The 20,430-nt window shown below is 43.0% G+C and overlaps 1 protein-coding gene across 1 annotated transcript; it reads left to right on the top strand.

Annotated features, from left to right (window-relative positions):
* Nucleotides 1-5,754: 5,754 nt before the first annotated feature.
* wnt7aa (wingless-type MMTV integration site family, member 7Aa) lies at nt 5,755-19,891 on the top strand. The gene is made up of 4 exons (XM_083660699.1): nt 5,755-5,906; nt 6,383-6,609; nt 10,201-10,472; nt 17,704-19,891. The coding sequence occupies exons 1-4, from the start codon at nt 5,836-5,838 to the stop codon at nt 18,181-18,183; spliced, it is 1,050 nt and encodes a 349-aa protein (XP_083516825.1). The 5' UTR covers nt 5,755-5,835; the 3' UTR covers nt 18,184-19,891.
* The last annotated feature ends 539 nt before the right edge of the window (nt 19,892-20,430 follow it).

Here is a 20,430-nt window from a genome sequence, read left to right as displayed (position 1 = left end):
GAATCTGCGGACAGAAGTGCACAACAGCTGCTGCAGGAAGTAAACAACAATCACATGGAGTTTGTGCCGTCCTGTGGAGGGCAGTAATGTGTCTAGTTGCATGTAAACTGCTGCAATTTTCAGAAGAACAAGAAGAGCACTCACTCACTGCCAGAGGGTGGAGGACAGAGACAGGAGCGTTTCGACATGGCTGACAGGTTGGTGATAGTATTAGCCAACAAAATTATAACAATATATCTTAATGCTTGGGCATGTATTTATTAAAATAACTTCGTAATGATACGTGGTATTATTCTGTACCATCAGAACCAGCTACAGGACTTTTATCCGACGTTAGCATAGCTTGCCAGGAGAACCAACCACGCCGGAATGTGTTGCTAGCATTAGCTAGCTAGTTGTTAGCTAAAAATGTATCTCATGTTAGCTCGTTAACGCTACTCGAACGTGAAAGAGCTAGTTAACAAACGTAGGGTAACAATAGCTTCCGATGCCTCATCTGAAGGGTAGCTAAGCTTCCTTTACCTGGATACGTTAGCTAACTAACCTCGAACGGTAACGCTAACGTTAAATGGAGTAACGGGTGCCTCTGCCTGGAAGTCAATGTAACGTTAGCAAGATAACGTTAGTCACTTCAGGCATACCACCAGTATGGCTTGGTGAAGATAGTAATGCGAGAACAGTCAATGTTTATTTTATTGTATGTTTTTTGTTTTTGTAAGTGTAATATTTCTAAATATAATACCGAAAATGGTCATAATCAACCAAAAAACTGTTTTCTAACGGAACTGTTTTCTGTGATCTTCTTAGCCCAAAGTCAGCCCAGTCCATTGTTACTGGGATCAAAGGCATAGTGAAATAATCAATTCAGGAATAGCACCATTTTGGAGCTTGTACTTTTTGTGTTAACAATTGTGTGTGTATGTGTATACTTGCAGCATACAGCATTAATGGGCTAGTAGTTGAGGACAATTCAAACTCTAATCACAAAACGTGTAACTTGCAAGTGTTGCCATTGGGAAATAATGGATGGGGCTTGGTCGAAGATGGCAATGCACCAGCAAAATAACCAGGGTTACCACAGGGTTGGGCAAATATGTGCCATGGAGTGCCAAGAATCTGCAGGTTTGCATTCCAATCAAATGCATCACCAGGTGACTGATTCGTTCCTCATTGGTTGAACTAAAACCTCTACACATGGCTCTTACTGGGACATGGTTGAGAACCACTGATTTAAACCATAACGGATTATGTAAAGTGACGTGTAGTGGAACTCAAGTAATACCATTTATCAATACAAGTTAAACACAAGGAAAACAAGTTTGCAAATAGTAAAGATGTTGTCCGCCAGTGACCTAGTTCCACCCTTGGGCCCATTCATAGTCAATACTGCCCCAAAGTCACCATTAAGAAGCGCCCACAGTGACACTGTCACTGATATGCCTTTTTTTCCCTCTCTCCCCATAACCACTCGGCGCCATATTTGGCACCGTAGTTTAAAAATAAATTGTTTTGATGTGAAATCTAGTTACCAAGGAAAACATTAAATAGAGCAGCCTTACCGCCCACTAGGTTCGTTATCCTGAAGCTGATAAGACCGTCAAACCGGGAGTAGAATGTGGCTGGTTTTGGAGTTAAGATGTCAGCAGATGCAGATAAAAAGAGAAGCAGTACATGCTGCACTGATTAAGGAAATAAAAGTGCTATTTCATTTAGAACTGGCGACATAAGGAGCAAGGCAAGAGGCACTACTGGCTCCTTTTCAAACTTTACAGCCAGATCGTGAATCATATTTAGCGTCCCCATTTTTTCCTCCTTTTTCTTTTTTTGTTGTTGCCATTTTTGCCTTTAGATAAAGTAGAGGGAGACAGGTAATATTGGGAGAGATGGAAGGTGACAATGCAGCAAAGCTCCCGAGCCGGATTAGAATCCCAGGACGTTTCATTGACATTGGTATGCACCTCTGACCACTGAGCTACTTCTCCTAACCAACCAAATCCATTTCTCTCCGCAGTCTGGGATCTCAGTCAACTGGTGTCAGAAGGTCTGGATTCACCATGTGGTTTTCTCTGGTCTCGAGGATTCTTCATCACCAAGGTCCAGTCTTTCCCAGCAGCAAGCGGCTTTGTTTGCACTATGGGATGAGGTAGTAGGTTGTATAGTTTTAGGGTCACACCCGCACTGGGAGATAACTATTCAACCTACTGTCTTTCTCAAAGTGACAAAGACACGTCTGAGTAGTCCATCCTTCATTTCTGAAGGCCATTTTGCCAACACTACCACTCTAATGGATCATGATGGCGCATGTGTTGGTGTTCATTTATGCATAGTTTTACTTGAACCGTGAATTGCTCATGCAGTGTGAGGTAGTAGATTGTATAGTTGTAGGGTAGTGATTTTGCCCTGTTCGGAAGATAACTATACAATCTATTGCCTTCCCTGAGGAGTGGTAACTCTTCTATTGAATTTCAACATTTTTATGTTTGGTTTTCAAGTGGAGTTTGGAGGGGGGGGGGGGGGGGGGACGTTGCCATTATCTCTTTTTTTGGGTAAATGGACCATTAGTTAACATAATCTCAGATCAGGGGGTCCTTAAACAAATATATCCTTGGGCATCCTAACCAAAAAGCCTATGTAACCAAAAAGCCTATGTATCTGGGTTTTCTTATTAAATGTTTTGAGAACCCTTTGCTTGCCTTAGTCAAATGGTTTTACTTGAACCGTGAATTGCTCATGCAGTGTGAGGTAGTAGATTGTATAGTTGTAGGGTAGTGATTTTGCCCTGTTCGGAAGATAACTATACAATCTATTGCCTTCCCTGAGGAGTGGTAACTCTTCTATTGAATTTCAACATTTTTATGTTTGGTTTTCAAAGTGGTGTTTGGAGGGGGGGAGGCGGACGTTGCCATTATCTCTTCTCTTAGGGAAATGGACCAATAGTTAACATAATCTCAGATCAGGGGGTCCTTAAACAAATATATCCTTGGGCATCCTAACCAAAAAGCCTATGTAACCAAAAAGCCTATGTATCTGGGTTTTCTTATTAAATGTTTTGAGAACCCTTTGCTTGCCTTAGTCAAATGATTACATGTTTTTTCTTTCTGATTTCCCCACATTTTCTCCCCAATTATACTACCCTCTGTCAATCTGGGGAGAGCCGAGACTAGCACCATGCTTCCTCTGACACGTGCAGTAGGTATGGCCAGCCACTTTTCACCTGACAGGAGGAGCTTCACCGGTAGGATGTAGCATGTGAGAGGATCACGCTATTCCCACCAGTTCCCTTCCACCCCGACTGACCAGAGGAGGCGCTATTGCAGCGACCAGGACACATTCCCCCAATCCGGCTTCCCACCCTCAGGCACAGCCAATCATGCCTGTATGTATCAAGCAGGCGGTAACACGTGGATACGAACCTGCGACCCTCGTGTTGGTAGGCAGGGAATTTACCACTACACTACCCGGACACCCAAACCATTACATGGGTTAATTGGTCCTGATCCAAGCAGTGACAATGGTTGACCTGTATAGTATTTCTACAACCATAGAAGGATGCAGTTGTTTGAGTTTGTATATTGGTTTCCTCATGTCAATTGTGATAGAGCGTTGTTGATGATCATCTTTATGAAACATCTGAAACATTTATCCACCAAAATATGACTTCCTTAGTGGAGGTTATGTTTTTAATATTTTGTTTGTGTTGCATTTCCTTGAGCCTCATCATGAAGATTTTTTTCAATATGGAAAACAAATGTTGGCTCTTAGTTGATCCACGTCAACCCAAATGTTTTAAATATATGTCACACTTCTAACCAAACCTTAATTGTAATGTATACAATAATGTCATTTTGTTTTCCATTTATAATTAAGCTATATCTTTGTTTGCCATTTGGTTTTTATAATGAGGAATGCTGTTGCAGTTAGTAACAAGTCATGCTGAAACAAGCACCAATTCGCAATATGGTAAGGGAAGCCCAATCTACTCCCTCCATTGCCTCCCTGCATTTTGAAATTTGCCCCCCCCCCCCCCCCACACACACAGCACCTCTTTTAGCCAATTGACATGAACACAAACACACACACTTGACCTCCATGCCAGACTGCAGCCCTCTGCCACCCTGCATTTGGACCTCCCCTTTTTAGCCAGTTGACATGAACACAAACTCACACACTTAATTTCCATGCCACCAATTAAATTAAATTAAATTAATAGAAATAAAATTATCTAAATCTTGGGGGCAATTCTTGCGTTTTTGCCCTTGCCCCTGGCTAAATTCCTACACGGACTCCATGCCAAATTTCAGAACTGAACTTTTTGTGGACAGAGTGACTTATACAGGGCTGACTAACTCTAAAATCGTGCCTATGTTGTTGCTGGTTAGTTTTCATGGAGCTTTTCTGCTCAAGTGTATCGGTGTAATTATAATTGCTGCATAACTGGTCAATAAATCTCACATTATTTAGATTTTTGTTGTAATTGTCTTGTGTGCTTATATTTGCATGAATTATGGTGTTCAAGTGGACTACAGTTTGAAAGGAGTTAATCAGGCAACCCTCACCCTTTATTATTTTTTATCTGATGAGTTACACAATTGTGTCAGCAGATGGCGGAATAGCAACGTCTTTCGACAACTCCTGACTTTCAGACCACCCTGAACTGCATACATATGGCAGAATTATTGGCAATAAATAATGCAGGTTGGATAAACATGATTTGAACCAGTTGAGCTCCAGCTGTTACAGACTATAGCAGCCTACCTGTTATTATTTGGGTCGACTGTGCATGGTATGAGAAACTGCGTAGGCTATATGCTGCCCATAAAAGAAGGAAAAATGTGAATGCATTGGCGCATCATAGGAAACGATCAGATCAGAAACGCAGCAGGTCCTCTGGAAGTAGTCTCAATCAGCGGTTCTCAACGTGGGGTCCGGGGACCACCAGGGGCCATTGAGGGCATTCCAGAGGGTCCCCAGCAAATTATTGTAAACTTCATTTCACTTACAATAACAATTATAAAATGTAGAAGAAAAAGTTGTAATCATTTAACTGTTATCTATACCTACAATACAAATAGGCATGGACTGGACAAAATCAGTGATATTCTCAGATTTGGAGACTCATCAAATGGTCTGTGGCCTTAATGTGGATTCAATTAGGGGTCCTTGATGTGAAAAAGGTTGATGGCCTAGAGATGATGGGGGGCCATAAGTAAAAGATCCACTCGCTCAGAGTGGGAGGGGCATTTAGTGTTGGGAAATAAATAGCCTACAAACTGCCGGTAGTTGCCTATATCAGAGTGCTACCGTTCAGTGGCAGGGTAGAATCATGAAATGAACACTATAGTAGCCTACCTGGGAAACGGATCGGGCTTTAGATCAGGTTACATTAAGATGCGATGCAACAAGTGCAAGGACGCGAGTAGCCTAGTAGTTGATTGGTTTCTTACTAGACGCTGAGCGTTTTTCAGCAGCCCTGCAGTAGACTAGATGAAGCGATGCGTCTGTCTACCTGCGGGCTGCATGTCTGCAGAGAGCCTGCAGGCTGCTGCTGAACACGCCCTGATAGAAAAGGTAGAGACACGCAGAGGAGCCTGAGCATTCAGAGGAGCCGCACACAGCTTACCTGAAAACAAGCGATCCAATGCTGCATAAACTGACACCCGAAACATACCAAATGAAATCAGCACGAGTTCTTCCAGAAACTTTCGTCTGTCCCGAGGAGCTACTCACGTCTGACTGCGGCTCAAAACACCTGGAGATCCTGCGAGGCTTCATAGAGAAATAGCAAATAGACCTGGTCGTTGCAGCAGATCATAAATCCACCGGTTGAGCAGCACCATGAGTAGGAAAACACGTCGGTGGATTTTCCATTTTTTCCTATGCCTTGGAATTGTATATTTGAAAATCGGGTGAGTTAATAATAGGATATGGTTTTCTCTTGCATTTTCAGATGGCGCAAGTTTTCAGAATGAATGTTGAAAAGGTAGCCTGCCTATTGAATCGGACGTAGTGCCGCGAAACGATAGACGCTGCCTGATTGCTCACAGTGACACATTGTGAAATGTTATTTGAAATGCTCTCTGCGTATAGATATATTCTCAAATCTCAATCCCATGGGTCCATTGGGGGTCCCAGCCATGGTGTAATTCCTATATAGCCTATTATGTTATTCATGTGAAGTGGGAACGGTGTGACCATGTGGACATTTATTTTGATCAGCTATTTATAAGTAGGCTAGGCCTAATTTATTTTGATCAGCTATTTATAGGTAATGCCATCACCCACCTGTATAGCCTAAGTAATATTAAAATCTCAGTAAACAATTTTTTGGGCATCATTCATAGCATGTAGCCTAATGTTTTCTTCCCCACTTCCATCCTCACAGGGGTCTATCGTCCGTCGTTGCATTGGGAGCAAGCATAATCTGTAATAAAATCCCCGGTTTGGCCCCCCGTCAGAGGACTATCTGTCAGAGCCGACCCGACGCTATCATAGTGATAGGAGAGGGGGCTCAGATGGGCATCAATGAGTGTCAGTTTCAGTTCAAACACGGACGCTGGAACTGCTCTGCCCTGGGCGAGAGAACCGTGTTTGGAAAAGAACTGAAAGTGGGTATGTTGCACTTTTAATTCCATTTGATTCCATGCAAACCAACTACATCTGCAATAATAGACACAGGAGAAAAATCATGTTCCTGTAATTGGGAGTTCATAGGCTATTTAGTGAGTTTATATTGCACTTTATTATTATACATTTTAATATCCTATAATTGTCCCTTTCCTATACAGATTTATACTTTTCCTGTGAAATATCTTTAATATATTTCTATATTTTATTGTAGCTGAGTATTACTTCTGCTTCCTAATTGTGGTAGACTACTGTAGGCTACTGTATGCTTCACTTCAATATTCTTGGAGAGCTATAACAAGCATTGTTGAAACATGTCAGCACACCCTGGATTTCCATGGTTATCATCCAAGCAAGAATTTTTCCGCACTATTCAAATATGTGTTGCTGTGGAATGAGCTATTACAGTTTTTGATGCTGTTTTTCCCTTTATAGCTTTTTGTGCAAGAGCAGCATTGATACTTTGATTCCTTCCTCAAATACTCTACTGGCCATAAGACACCTTCAGATCTCACACAATAATCATGTGTCTTTGCAGTAAGCTAATGTATTATGAAAACCCCCAATCTAATGTATAGATAGAGCATCTGCAAATGTTTTTCTTTTTTGCATTATCACTTATTGCTGGATTACATAACACCAATGGGCTGCTAATTCAGTGTTGTGTGCACATTGAGAGTCAACACTTGATGTTTCTCTTCAGTTTGTTTGCACAGTGGAAGCAAAAAGCCATATAGTAAAGCTGTATTCACACTGGATAGGAAGGGTTTTGATTGAACATTGCTATGAAAATTGGAATGTTAAAAAAAAACAAAAAAAACATGCAAATTCCCTTCCTTTATAAACAGCATGTTTCCTCTGAGCTGTTGGACTGGTAACACTTTGACAAATGTCTGTCAAATTGAAACTGAGTCAGTGCATCTGTTCTTGGTGGGGAAAACGAGCCCGAGATCTTTGGCCTGTTTGTGGAATAAGGCTCGAGGCTATGGATGCTCAAATGACAGGACTGAGGAAATAAACAGCAGGGAATCATATTTAGCACTGCTTTCCCCATGCCTTGTCCATTCAACCTACTCAGTCACCTTGGTAAAAGGAGTTTGGTTAAGAGAGAGAGAGAGAGAGAATGAGAGAGAGAGAGAAGTAGAACTTGAGTGTATATTTTTAATTTCAAGTTTCATGAAGGATCATAGCTCACATTCTTGTCTGAAGCTTGACTTAATTACGCATTGTAGCCTACATGGAGCTTCTTAATTGTAGATCATAATGTTTGAAAGTTGTGGTATTAGCTGAAACAAAAATATGTCTAACCCAATTTGCCTTACCAGTCGGATTAAATGCAATCCACACACACAGTAGTTAACAATGGCAAGATGAATGCCTTGATGGACGAATGAGTATGTCTGATATAAACAATGATTTGACAATTTAGAGTATCCATATCCGCACAATTCAGTGAGTTACAAAGTAACTACTAATTATGCTCATTTAGGATGAGACTTTGAACTGAAACAGTTCTACATTTTGATTGATGGTATTCCCTTGGCAGACTTTTTCTTTATGAATGCATGTCTACAGTAACGGGTGTGCTTTCCCCTCACCATCATGTTATTTTTGATGTTGTAAGATCAAGACCTACATGCTCTTCATCTGCGTTCGGCTGAACCACCTTCATGTATGTTCACAAAATACTTTTCCCTAAAAGACAAAAAGCTTCAAGTTCAGACAAGTACTTTCTAGTTTATAAATTTACTTTTTGCAGTTTTGGCAGGGGAGGTTTAGAATCATTTTAAGCAACTGCTCCAGGGAAGTACTAAAGTATTTTATTTGTATCTGCCATGTCAGTGCTCAGATTTATTCCGACTCGGTAAGAGAAAGTGATTTGTCTTTCAGTATAATGAAGACAGCCCAATCTTACTCACATTTAGTTGAGCGATTAAAAAGTTGAAAATCTACAAAGGTGATTATACATTTTTGTGGGAAAGGCTGAGTGCCACGATGTTTAGATCAGGAGACAGCAGGTCAACTTGAGCACTACTTGGGTCTAGTTGCCCGTCTGCACAAACTCTGTCTGAATCCATTGTTTGGTTTCAGCAGACTGGAACACTGATAACTGACATAAAGCATAAACGGGGGTTTTATTGGCAGTTACACAGTAGTAATGTACAGCATTTGACAGAATAGTAATGTACAGTATTTTTGTATTATGATCAAGTATATAGTTTTATTCGGGGGGGGGGGGGGGTAATTTTATTCTCTAAATATGCATCTGTGTGTGTGTGTGTGGGGGGGGGGGGGTGACAGTGGTTGGAAGGCTAGTAAAAGTTTTTTTTAGATGTAAGTCAAAAAGTGTGGGCACAAATGCTCACTAGCCTCCTCTTGTCCACTTGTTCCAGCAAAGCTCAACACACACACGCACACGCACACACACATACACACATGCACACACACACACACACACATATGCACACACACACACATGCACACACACACATATGCACACGCACACACGCGCACACACACACACACACACACACACACACACACACACACACACGCACACACACACACACACACGCACACACGCACGCACACACACACACCCACACACACACACACACCTGAATGGATAAAAACATGACAATAAAACTTTAGAGTGCTATGGGGGCTCCGGCTTAGATATTAAAGTTGATGACTTTATTGCAGATTTCTTGGCACTGCTAATCATTTTTTGATTGTTTTTCGCATGTGCTCCAAGAGGAATTATCTCAATTTTAATTAAAATGCAGTTGACCTGAAGCACTCTGATTTATAGAGTGGAAATCCATTCAATTTGGCTGTCCATGTAGGGAGGTTCTGCATGCCTCTCAGATCCACCTCCACAGGGTGGATCCCAGTTGTGATGGAACCTGGGACAAGGGCCAGACTGATGCCTAAACAGATCATAGTTTTTTCTCCCACCAAGCTTGTCTCTAAAGTAACACTGCCCACTGTATGTATTCAATAGATCCAAATACTGTGATAACACCTGGATTCAGTGACTGGTCACAAGCCTAAGCCTACTGTATGATTATTATCACTCAGTTGAAAGACAGTTGAAGCTATTTGAATCCATAGAGGTTGTCTAACTTTCTCCTATTACAAATATAAAAACCAATGCTATATCTTCTAGAACAGTGTTTCCCAAACTATGGGTCGGGACCCAATTTGGGTCGCCGACCCGTGGTCGGTGGGTCGCCAACTGGTCGTCATGGCAACTCATTACCGTATGTTTTTTGTGAGTTTGCGTCACAGGGAGGAGACGCAAAATGTATCTTTTGGGTCCCAAGATGAAAAAGTTTGGGAACCTCTGTTCTAGAAGATTGAGAGGGCCACTGTTTTGCCCTCACCCTTCTTCTCCTGACATTTATCTATTTAAAGAGAGTTGATTCATGCAGAAGACTTGGCTCAGCTCATGTATTTTATGATTTGGTTTGAAGCAGCTATGCCAGGTATGTAAGGAGGCTTGACGGGGGCCTGAAACAGTGAATCTTGATGTCAGCAATTGTGATTAAAAATGTCTTTTCTTTTTTATCGCAGGCAGTAAGGAAGCTGCGTTCACCTATGCTATCATTGCCGCCGGGGTCGCCCACGCCATCACCGCAGCCTGCACCCAGGGCAGCCTGACTGGCTGCGGCTGCGACAAGGACAAGCAGGGCTTCTACAACCAGGAAGAGGGCTGGAAGTGGGGTGGCTGTTCTGCAGACATCCGCTACGGCCTGGGCTTCTCCAAGGTGTTTGTGGACGCGCGGGAGATCAAGCAGAACGCCAGGACTCTCATGAATTTACATAACAACGAAGTGGGACGCAAGGTATGATACATTATAGTCTATTTTCATTTCTGTTTTAATAGATCCACTAATCCCGTTCATCTCATAATAACCTCATAATAAGTCATCTTTGTTAAATTGCCTAATCAATTGGATCCTCTGATGTTCCAGAGGGAAGGAGCTGTAATAGAGATACAGAGATGTCTATCCACTTTGTTAGTTGGTCCACATGGTTGCATCAGCTGATCTAAACCTCCAGTAGATGTGTGACACTGGAGGGGGTCAGTGAGATCAGAATGAGCAAGGTTGCTGTGGGCTTTACCTAATGAGAAGCAGTTTGAACATACCTTTCTATAGAATGGGAAGCTGGTGGCCAAGAGTGGTGTGATTGTTCGAGCACGGCTATGAGTGGCAGAGTTTTTGACGTATTACAGTTTGGAGGATGCTGTGTCAGAAATGTGATCATTTCACGACTACAAGTTTCAGCAGCAGCTGAGAAAAACAGAGAAGGATGAGGACAGGCGATGTTCTGTCTGTTTTTATTATTTGCTTAAAGCCGGAATCCATCGGAGACCTATGATTTAAACCAGAAAAGGGCAGCATCTGTGATGTTAATGGGGGTCAGTGGAGAGTGGTTGATGGTATTAAAGTCGTCATTGTTAACTTTTTGGAGGACTGTTTCTGTGCTAGGTAGTGATCTGAATGCAGATGGGACAGGTTCATACAGATGATTTGAATACAGGTGGGGCTTAGATGAGATTCATGTTTGGAGATGGGTCCGTAATTATCACAGATGTCAAGGTCAAGACCCACCTTCTTGAGAAGAAATGTTAAAGCAGCAAACTGAAGAGCAGGGGGACGTCAGTGGAGATTGAAGAGCAGGGGGACGTCAGTGGAGATTGAGGACTCAGCAGGGGGACGTCAGTGGAGATTGAGGACTCAGCAGGGGGACGTCAGTGGAGACTGAGGACTCATCAGGGGGACGTCAGTGGAGATTGAGGACTCATCAGGGGGATGTCAGTGGAGATTGAGGACTCAGTTGCTGTGATAACGAGTGGACTGCTTTTGGGAAAACAGGCCTTATGATCTCTTGCAGAGGTGGGCAACAGAAGGAATAGGCAAACGGACATGAACTTTTGGTGTGATATGGAGTGTTTATGTTTAGGTTCTGGGGTGAACCAGGTTATTAAGCAGTTCTAGAAATGTTGCGGTTAATTTTGAGTCTGAGAATTCAATCTATATGTTTAAATCTTCCATGTGCAGGCTGGAGGCAAGTTGTCGTTAATGTGTGTGAGGAGGGGATACATAATACAGTAACTAAGCAGAGATATGGGGCCACAGATTTCATGTCAGGAGTTCAAATGAGGTTCATGGTTATTTGACCGACTGTCTTGGTGAAGTAGTGCGATAATGTCACCACCATGACTATCATCTTCTTCATCTTCTTCTTCTTCTTCTTCTTCTTCTTCTTCTTCTTCTTCTTCTTCTTCTTCTTCTTCTTCTTCTTCTTCTTCTTCTTCTTCTTCTTCTTCTTCTTCTTCTTCTTCAGTGATAGAAAGAAATGATTATCACTCTGATTTAGTTGGGGGTCTCAGATTGGCTGCATTCAGTTGTTGTGCTGATATACTGTATAAAGTGGAGGACATCATCACCCAGAGAGACTGGAGCATGGTTGAAAACAGTGACATCACTGAGCCTCTGCTGACAAAGCGTGGTCATCGCAAGGTCCCGTGGTCATTTAGAGAATACATTTAATCCAAAGTCAAGCAGTGATTGTGTCTGATAAGATTCACAGTGGAGTAACTCAGGATCACCAGAGTGCATTAGCCAAGCACTGATGTTACCCTATGGCCAGAAGTATGGAGCCGAATGGAAGCTGGATAGACACCACAGGACAATATGATACTGTATCATACGATTTGGGGCGTTCAGGTCTTCATTTTCATTATGTTCGAGACAGAGCGACCTCTAATCCATAATGACTCAAATCATAATTATTTGCTATACATCACCCAAGGCCTTCTGAAAGAATTCAGATGGAAATGTTGAGTATTGATTGCAACAATTCTGTCCACACTTGAGTAGCTGTATCCTGAGGATTTCATTATGTAAACAACATACTGTAGCGACCCTTTTTGTCCTGATAGTAGGGTGTGTAAGAGATACACCGGAAAACAGGTACCCATTACCGCGCTAGTTATTGTCTCGCTAACAAGGCTACTGTAACAGGAGAAACTCTCAGGCCGTGAGTGCTTTTTGTTGTTGTTGCCAAAAGCCCAATTAAAATGTCCAGTGTTGGATTGGAACTGGCAACATTCCACCATTGATTTTCCTCTTGTCTTATTTTACAAGTGGTGTAATTGCCACTTAATTCCATGCATAATTAGAGCAATATGAATTCAGCCCATAAGGGTTTCAGCGTAGTACATGCTCATGTGCTGCTAACACCCTCTGCAGCCAGTACTACCAAGGCTCATCCTTAATGCTTTGTATTTCCACGATTGTCTGTTTGAGTGCCTCACTTGGTCAAGTGCAGCTCCTTGGCAAAGTTCTTCAGCATGTCTAGGTAATAGGGTTGTCAAAAGTATCGATAGTATCGATAAAAGTCAATACTAAAAATTTGAAACGGATACAATATTCATTTGCAACAGGTATCGATAGTATCGATAAGTATCAATACAAAAAATTTGAAACGGATACAATACTCATTTGCAACTGTATCAATATCAGCAGTGCTTTCTCTTAATGAAAAATCAAACATACGACTGATTTCTCCCTCCCCGTCATTGGTGGGTATCTGTTGCTTCAACAAGATAAAAGTCTTCTGATAGGCTGATGACTACAGCAGGGCTAATCTGCTGTGTAAGTGCAACGTTTTTAATGAGTTTTATCAGGTCTAGAGATTATGGAGAAGCGTGCATCTGTCCATTCGTCTGTCTTTGTTAATTTTTTGTGCCTCTTGATGTGTTATGTGTTGTATCGAAAATGGTATCGAGTATCAATATTTTCCTAGATATCCGTATCAAAGTAGAAATTCTAGTATCGTGACATCCCTACTAGGTAATAGAAACGGGAAATAGAATGCTAAGGGAACTGTGTATTTAGAAACTTGGGAATGTAAACACATTTGCTGAAGTTCATAGAGTTCTTGTTGTCAGTGCCACATAGCGATAGGCAGTGGTCCCATCCTGCAGGAGAAGAGGCTTCATACTTTAAGTCTGGCATCAGTCAAAATATAATATAGTATGTGAATCTCTTAATGTACACTCACTAAACCAGATTCCTCTGTAATTATTGTAGTATGCCTTTCATATCTAATTTTAAACGATGTCAGATTCGTTTGAGTGCCAGCCTTGAAATCTTCTTGAGAAGAATCAACAATGGCGTAAAAGGTGCCATGGGAGGCTTACGGGGGGTTCTGCTAAGCAAACAATGGCAGCTTGGTTGGCATTTCACTTGACTGAACTCCATGAAGTAAGTGTTTGTCAGGTCTCGGGGGCATGACCACGCTAAGCTGTATGCATCCAAGGCTTTTGACAATTACCCCCGGAGACTCCAGCAAGTCTGAGGGCACATGAGAGTGGAATCATTAAAACGCTGGGTGAGGCTTCTTCAATGCCAGTAAGGGTTCCCACTCAGCCAGGAGGAAGGAGGGTTAGCCTGATGTCATCCAGCCTGGGGGCCAGGCAGAGAGAGAGAGAGAATACCCGCGCTGCTTTGCCAACCACACCGAAATGTTCCACTCTTAACCTTGAAAAGGCCATTCACCCGCTGCCAATCTGCTCTCTGTGTGGATGCTTCTCACCGGAGACAACTAAATTGTCCTTTTAATCACCACATGCTCTCGTAACTTAATCCAGCTTCTGTGTGAATTCACCGCCTTATACAAATCGAGTTCTTACATCCCACATACGTGGAGGGGTATTGTGTTCATTGTGTCTGTTTTCCCCCCTGTCTGTCCATCAAAATGTCTTTGCGATTGGTCGAGAGACCCACGAGACGGGGGGGGGGGGAGGGGGGGGATCTCTGTGGAGGCAGGCAGGGGGGAAAAATTCCATGAATCCATGACACATCCTTGACCCAGGCATGGAAGATATATCTTATCTCGTTTGCTTGATCTTTCAATTGGATTTCTGAATGTGTTAATGACACCGCCTCATTCATCAATTTGCTTGTATGTTGTTTAAATATGTATGTGTAAAATAGAGCCAGAAATCTTATGGCACATTTGGAATAAACTGTCAGTGAGCAGTTACCCGCTTTGAGAGTATATCAATTACATTTACTAGCAGAATTGTTACATCTATTCTGGTTGATGTAGCTTGCCTGTGGCACTTGAAATCTTTACTATTGTTTGATTGTATTGTTGGTGTTCTAGGGATTTAATAAAAAAGAAAATACTAAAATGTAAATATGGTTAGGGTTAGTAGCTTCCTGAATGTCCTTTCCAATTTTGGAGAGAGATTCAAGGATTACCATTAATCACTTATAATATTGCATAACAAAACATGCAATAAGGTAGGGAGACTCTGGTGCACATGTTTGTGTATGTGTCGTCCATTAGTGTGTCTTCTTGTCTTTTAAAAGAACGACATAGCTACATGCCATATGGAGACATAGCAGGTCTAAGATCTGTGGAATGCTTACATTCAATTGGAATGCTAGAAAACTTTTGTCTCAACCTGTTGAACTATTCATGAAATATGTTAGACCAAGACCCAGACTCATTCTATGCTATAGGTTTCCAACCTGCTCATTATGATAACAACATCAACAACAACAAAAATGGTTAGAATTTGTCATTGTTAGAAATTCTCAGTCTTCCACACACTTAGATCCAGACAATTTACATTTAAGCTCTAGTGAAGGTTGTATACAATCAATCAATCAATCAATCAATCAATCAAACCTTTATTGACAGACACTTAGTCCATAGATGTCACATGCACAATTACAAAGGACACAAAGTACGTAAGAGCACAATAAAATAACAAAAACATTATAAAAGAGAATCATACCAGAATTTCCACATATGTGACTGGTATCTCACAGTGCTTAGCCCAGGATCAGTGAGCAACTTAATGACATTCTGAGACACGTTCAATCGACAGATGAATCTGTACCTCAGATTTCTCAGGAGCGCCTGGAAAGTGGCCACCCCCGCCTTACAAAACAGGTTAGCACTGCTAGCACTAGCTAGCACTGCTAGCACTGCTAGCACTAGCACTGCTCCACCTGGGCTTTTTCAGCAAGATGCGCATGCAGTCATTATACACCATAGAGACTGTATAAAATATGGATGCCATGACCCCAAATTGAAGCCAAAACATGTAAATCACCCCCTTGTGGCTGGTTCCAGTATAGGTCAAAAGTCCCGCCCCCTCCATGTTAGCGGATGGAACATGAGCCGAACTGAAAAAGCGAAGAACACGTCAAATAGATTTTCCCAAAGATGGTTTCTATCATTTTAGGTCAACACATTCTCAGTCCCAACGAGAGCCCTTTCCAGAAGAGAAAGAGAACAACAATGCGGGCAGTGCAGGGCTGCAGCAACACTGTGTAGGCACGGGGGTGGCTTTAGGTCTCCAGGTTAGGGTTAGGCACTGTGTATGTGTGTGTGTGTAGGCACGGGGGTGGCTTTAGGTCTCCAGGTTAGGGTTAGGCACTGTGTATGTGTGTGTGTGTGTGGGGGGGGGGGGGGGTGCTGGTGCAGGCACTTGGTTAGGGTTTGGATATGGTGGGGGGCTCCAGGGGAAGGCTTGGGGAGGGGCGATAGCTAGGGGTCTTCTATCCCTTTAGGGGTGGAAGACCCCCTTCCACTGGGTGTGGAAGTCCTTTGAAGACCCCTGGCTAGCGCCCCTTCCCAAGCCTTCCGCTGGAGCAGGCACAGTGAGTCCCCCTCACCGCCCGTCTGCAGCCCCTCCACACAGGCTTGCTGCAGCCCTGCACTGCCCGCAGAGGGGGGTACCTTTCTCTCCTGGAAGTGACGACAAGGGCTCTTGACCTAAGGCTACGTTCACACAGGGCACCCAAGTTTTGCCTACGCCTTGCCTGCGCCTTGCCTTTACCCACACTTTTAAATAGGCGTCCTTTTTAGTCAATGAGGCTGTGTACACAGGGCGCCTCAACGTGAACCTTGCGTGTACCCACGCCTTGCCTGAGCTGCGCCGATTTGATCGTTTAGGCGTGAGTTCTATTTTCAAGCCGACTAGGCGCGTGCAGGCAGGCTTCTTCTGTCAAGCCATGGAGGAAAAACGCCACAATATCCGTGGGAAATGGCAAAGTCAAGTGAATTTCGAAATAAAATGGTGTTACTACAACAGTGTTGAGCAGAGAGAGAGAGAGAGAGAGTGATTGATGGGTGGCTATCACGTGGGGCTTTCTCCCTGTCGGTAAACAAATCTTCAGGAGAGAGAATAGCGACCGAAGAAGCAAGATGGACAATGAAAAGTTAATCCACTTAGTAGCCTACAACAGCATCCAGTTCTCTATGACAGCAGTCACCCAAGAAGGAGACCTGGTTATACATATCCAGCATCAATATCACATTAAATATATCCGATTTATTTTACCTACCCATGATAATTCGGGACCACACGTGACAACAACAAAAAACACTCGGGAGAGAGGAGAGGCGCTTGTGACTCGGCTCAGGTTCAGCGTGGAATAGGCGTGCGGTGTGATAGGTTCACGTCCAGCTCAAGGTCTGTAGGCGTAGGCGTGGGTTGAGGCAAGGCAAGGCGTAGGTGCCCTGTGTGAACGTAGTGTAACGGTGGTTGACGACTTGGGAGTGGGAATGGGTTGTTTATCTAGTTCTTATCACACTGATGTATGTTCAAGTGCTCATTGTTCTTATAAGTTTGTCTTTAGTTAGTTGTTTGACAATATGAAAAGGGGTGATTGACAGCTGTGACGGCCACTCTCCAACCTCGGTCAGACGGTGGCCTGAGCTGTTGAGGGCTGCTGAGGGGGCTCAGCTCGACTCCACTGCGCTGACTCGGGTCCCAATTGAGGTCCGAAAAGCAAGATGGCAACTCGCGGAAACATGTTAGTTTGCCTTCACTTCTGCATAGTGGTGGAAGCGGGGATGCGCCGTCCATATATTACACAGTCAATGGTATAGAGATAGACCAAAAGCTTGGCCTAATAAATGCAATTGCACGGATCTAAGTCTGCTGTAGATCTTTAGTCACTGCGGACTCCACTGTTTCTTCAGCAGCCAATGTGTAGACAGCCTCGCCTCACCTGCGTTTTCTCCTCCTCTTTCCTGTAGCTCCTGGAGAAGACCATGCGTCTGGAGTGCAAGTGCCACGGGGTGTCGGGATCCTGCACCACCAAGACCTGCTGGACCACGCTGCCCAAGTTCCGCCAGCTGGGCTACATCCTGAAGGACAAGTACAACCAGGCCGTGCACGTGGAGCCGGTGCGGGCCAGCCGCAACAAGCGCCCCACTTTCCTCAAGATCAAGAAACCACTCTCCTACCGTAAGCCCATGGACACGGACCTCGTCTACATTGAGAGGTCGCCCAACTACTGTGAAGCCGACCCGCTGACGGGCAGCATGGGCACCCAGGGCCGCCTGTGCAACAAGACGGTCCTGCAGCCCAACAGCTGTGACCTGATGTGCTGCGGCCGGGGATATAACACACACCAGTACTCGCGCGTCTGGCAGTGCAACTGCAAGTTCCTATGGTGCTGCTACGTCAAATGCAATACCTGCAGCGAGAGGACAGAGGTGTATACCTGTAAATAGAAGTATTTATTGGATGTGTACTCACGCACAGAGCTGGGTGTGTGTGTGTGTGTGTGCGCGCGCATGTGTGTGTGTGTGTGTGTGTGTGTGTGTGTGTGTGTGTGTGTGTGTGTGTGTGTGTGTGTATGTGCATTGCTAATGTATTTTGATAAAAGGGTTCTCTGTGGCTGATACACAAATGCGTGGAGACACCGGCTAGCTGCTGGCCTGTGAGCTGCTCTTTGCATCACAACAATCACAGCGAGTCCTGCCTTGAACGTAGGCTACTTCTAGCCACGCAGGACAGTTGGTTCCTCCAACTTGTGTTGATTATATTGATGCCAATGGACATCTGCCATTACACTGGACTCCGCCATGACCGGACGGTCTGAGACTTATGGGCTCATGAGCTTGTTTTATAAAGTACCGTGTCAGTCATGCCCCAAGCTCGACGTTTCTGCTAGACATTACCGGCCTGTTGGCATGAATCACCTCAAACTACAAAAGTTTCAACTTTTTTCCCACATAGAATCTAGACTAATCATAATTTATATATTTTTTTAAATGAGAAAACTACTGATGTTTTTAAGAGTTCACTGTTGACTAAATCTGGTAAGGTTTTCAGATGGTGTTAGATACCTGATGTTTCTAGTAAAAAGAAAAAAAAAATCAAACTGCACTTAAAAGTATAAAGCATTTTTGTTTTTTGTTTTTTACAGACACAGCTTAAACACTGGAGTGGTATTTGCATATTGTAATATGGAGGCTGATTTGAGTCGATCAGCTGGGTCCCCAGTGTCTCAAGTCATATTATAGAGTAGGTCAGATTTGAACTGATCTGAATTCAATATTTGGGACAATGCAGCTCCTGTGCATAAGCCTGGCAGGAGAGCGCTTAACTACTGAAAAGTGGGCTCAGTATGATAGTATTGATCTTCTACTTGTTTCTGTCCCCGTTCCCTTTTCCACTTTGCTGCTAGTTGTCTGGAAAATCATCACGTTTGTGACTGAGCAGCCATATTGACTCTTCAAGTTAAGATGACACCACCAGTAGCAAACATGAGACATCCAGACATAAATCCCCCTTAATGTTGGTTTGAATATATTTTGTAAGAGATTATTTTTATATGAATATTTCTTTTTAATTTATTTTCTATTTCTTTCTGTAAAATATGCTCCCTACCCCATTTCTAACTGTGTGCAGTTACTGAGTCTAGCAAAGGAAAGCAGAAATTGGAATGACCCTTAAATACTAGTTTGGAACATGTGCCTCGTTTCCTTTTCTGGTCCAGTAATCTCATACTGGACTGTGTAGTAGTGTCTGGTCCAGTAATCTCATACTGGACTGTAATAATAGTGTGGTTTATAACCCATCTCCGAAAACCAACATCTAACTCTGCTTCACTATCCATTCAACTATCAATGATCTTGTCAAGTTTATCAGTAACACTTAGGTAAAACAGTCAGACAGGCACCTTGAATGGGACACTAGTGACCAGTCATGATATCACAGTATAATGGCAGAATTATAAACTGCCTTTGTATTTTGCAGAGATTTCTCGGAAATAATTTTGCCATATCTTGAGCTTAGAATTATAAATGTATATCTGGCTGGAGAGCTATTCTGAGATAATGAGCATCAAATAATTGACAAAACAGTCTTAATTGAAGTGCCAGTGTTCATATTAGCTCAGATCATTCATTGTCTTTGTTGACTTCTTACATGTAAGCCCACATTGTCTTCTCATTCTTTCTTTAGTTAATAAATGTTGGCTCAGAATGAATCAAACGTGGTCTTTTTGTATCCAACGCAGTTGTGTTTTCAATATGGCAGGAGGAGAGGAGAGCGAGGTAGTAGGTGTGGGCAGGCCCGGCGCCACGAGGGGGCAAAAGGGGGCTTTGCACCCTCAGTTCAATTTTCTGCCCCCTCACTTAATTTTTTTTTTTTTTTTTTAGAATAGTTAATCTATAAAGGCCAGTTAGGCAATGTTTGTACCGTTTTTCGGCTGCTGTTTCTGCAGTCTTCATTAAATTTGATCAGTTTAAGTTGATGTAGGCTACCCCCTATAAACATAGCTCTGTTGTTTCAGAATTGGCAGGGAAGCGCTATTTGCTGTGCTTTGGTTGTCACAAGGTGTCAGAGATGTAGCTATTTATTAAATTTTGAACCTCACTGCATGTTGTAGTGATCACGACGTGATTAAAACACACACATACACACACACACACACACACACACCAAGCACACAGCATGCCATGAGCAGAAAG

The sequence above is a fragment of the Poromitra crassiceps genome (assembly GCF_964638095.1).
Source record: "Poromitra crassiceps genome assembly, chromosome: 25".
Taxonomy (NCBI): domain Eukaryota; kingdom Metazoa; phylum Chordata; class Actinopteri; order Beryciformes; family Melamphaidae; genus Poromitra; species Poromitra crassiceps.
The sequence above is the reverse complement of the archived record's forward strand: the minus strand, read 5'-3'. Positions and strand labels throughout refer to the sequence as shown.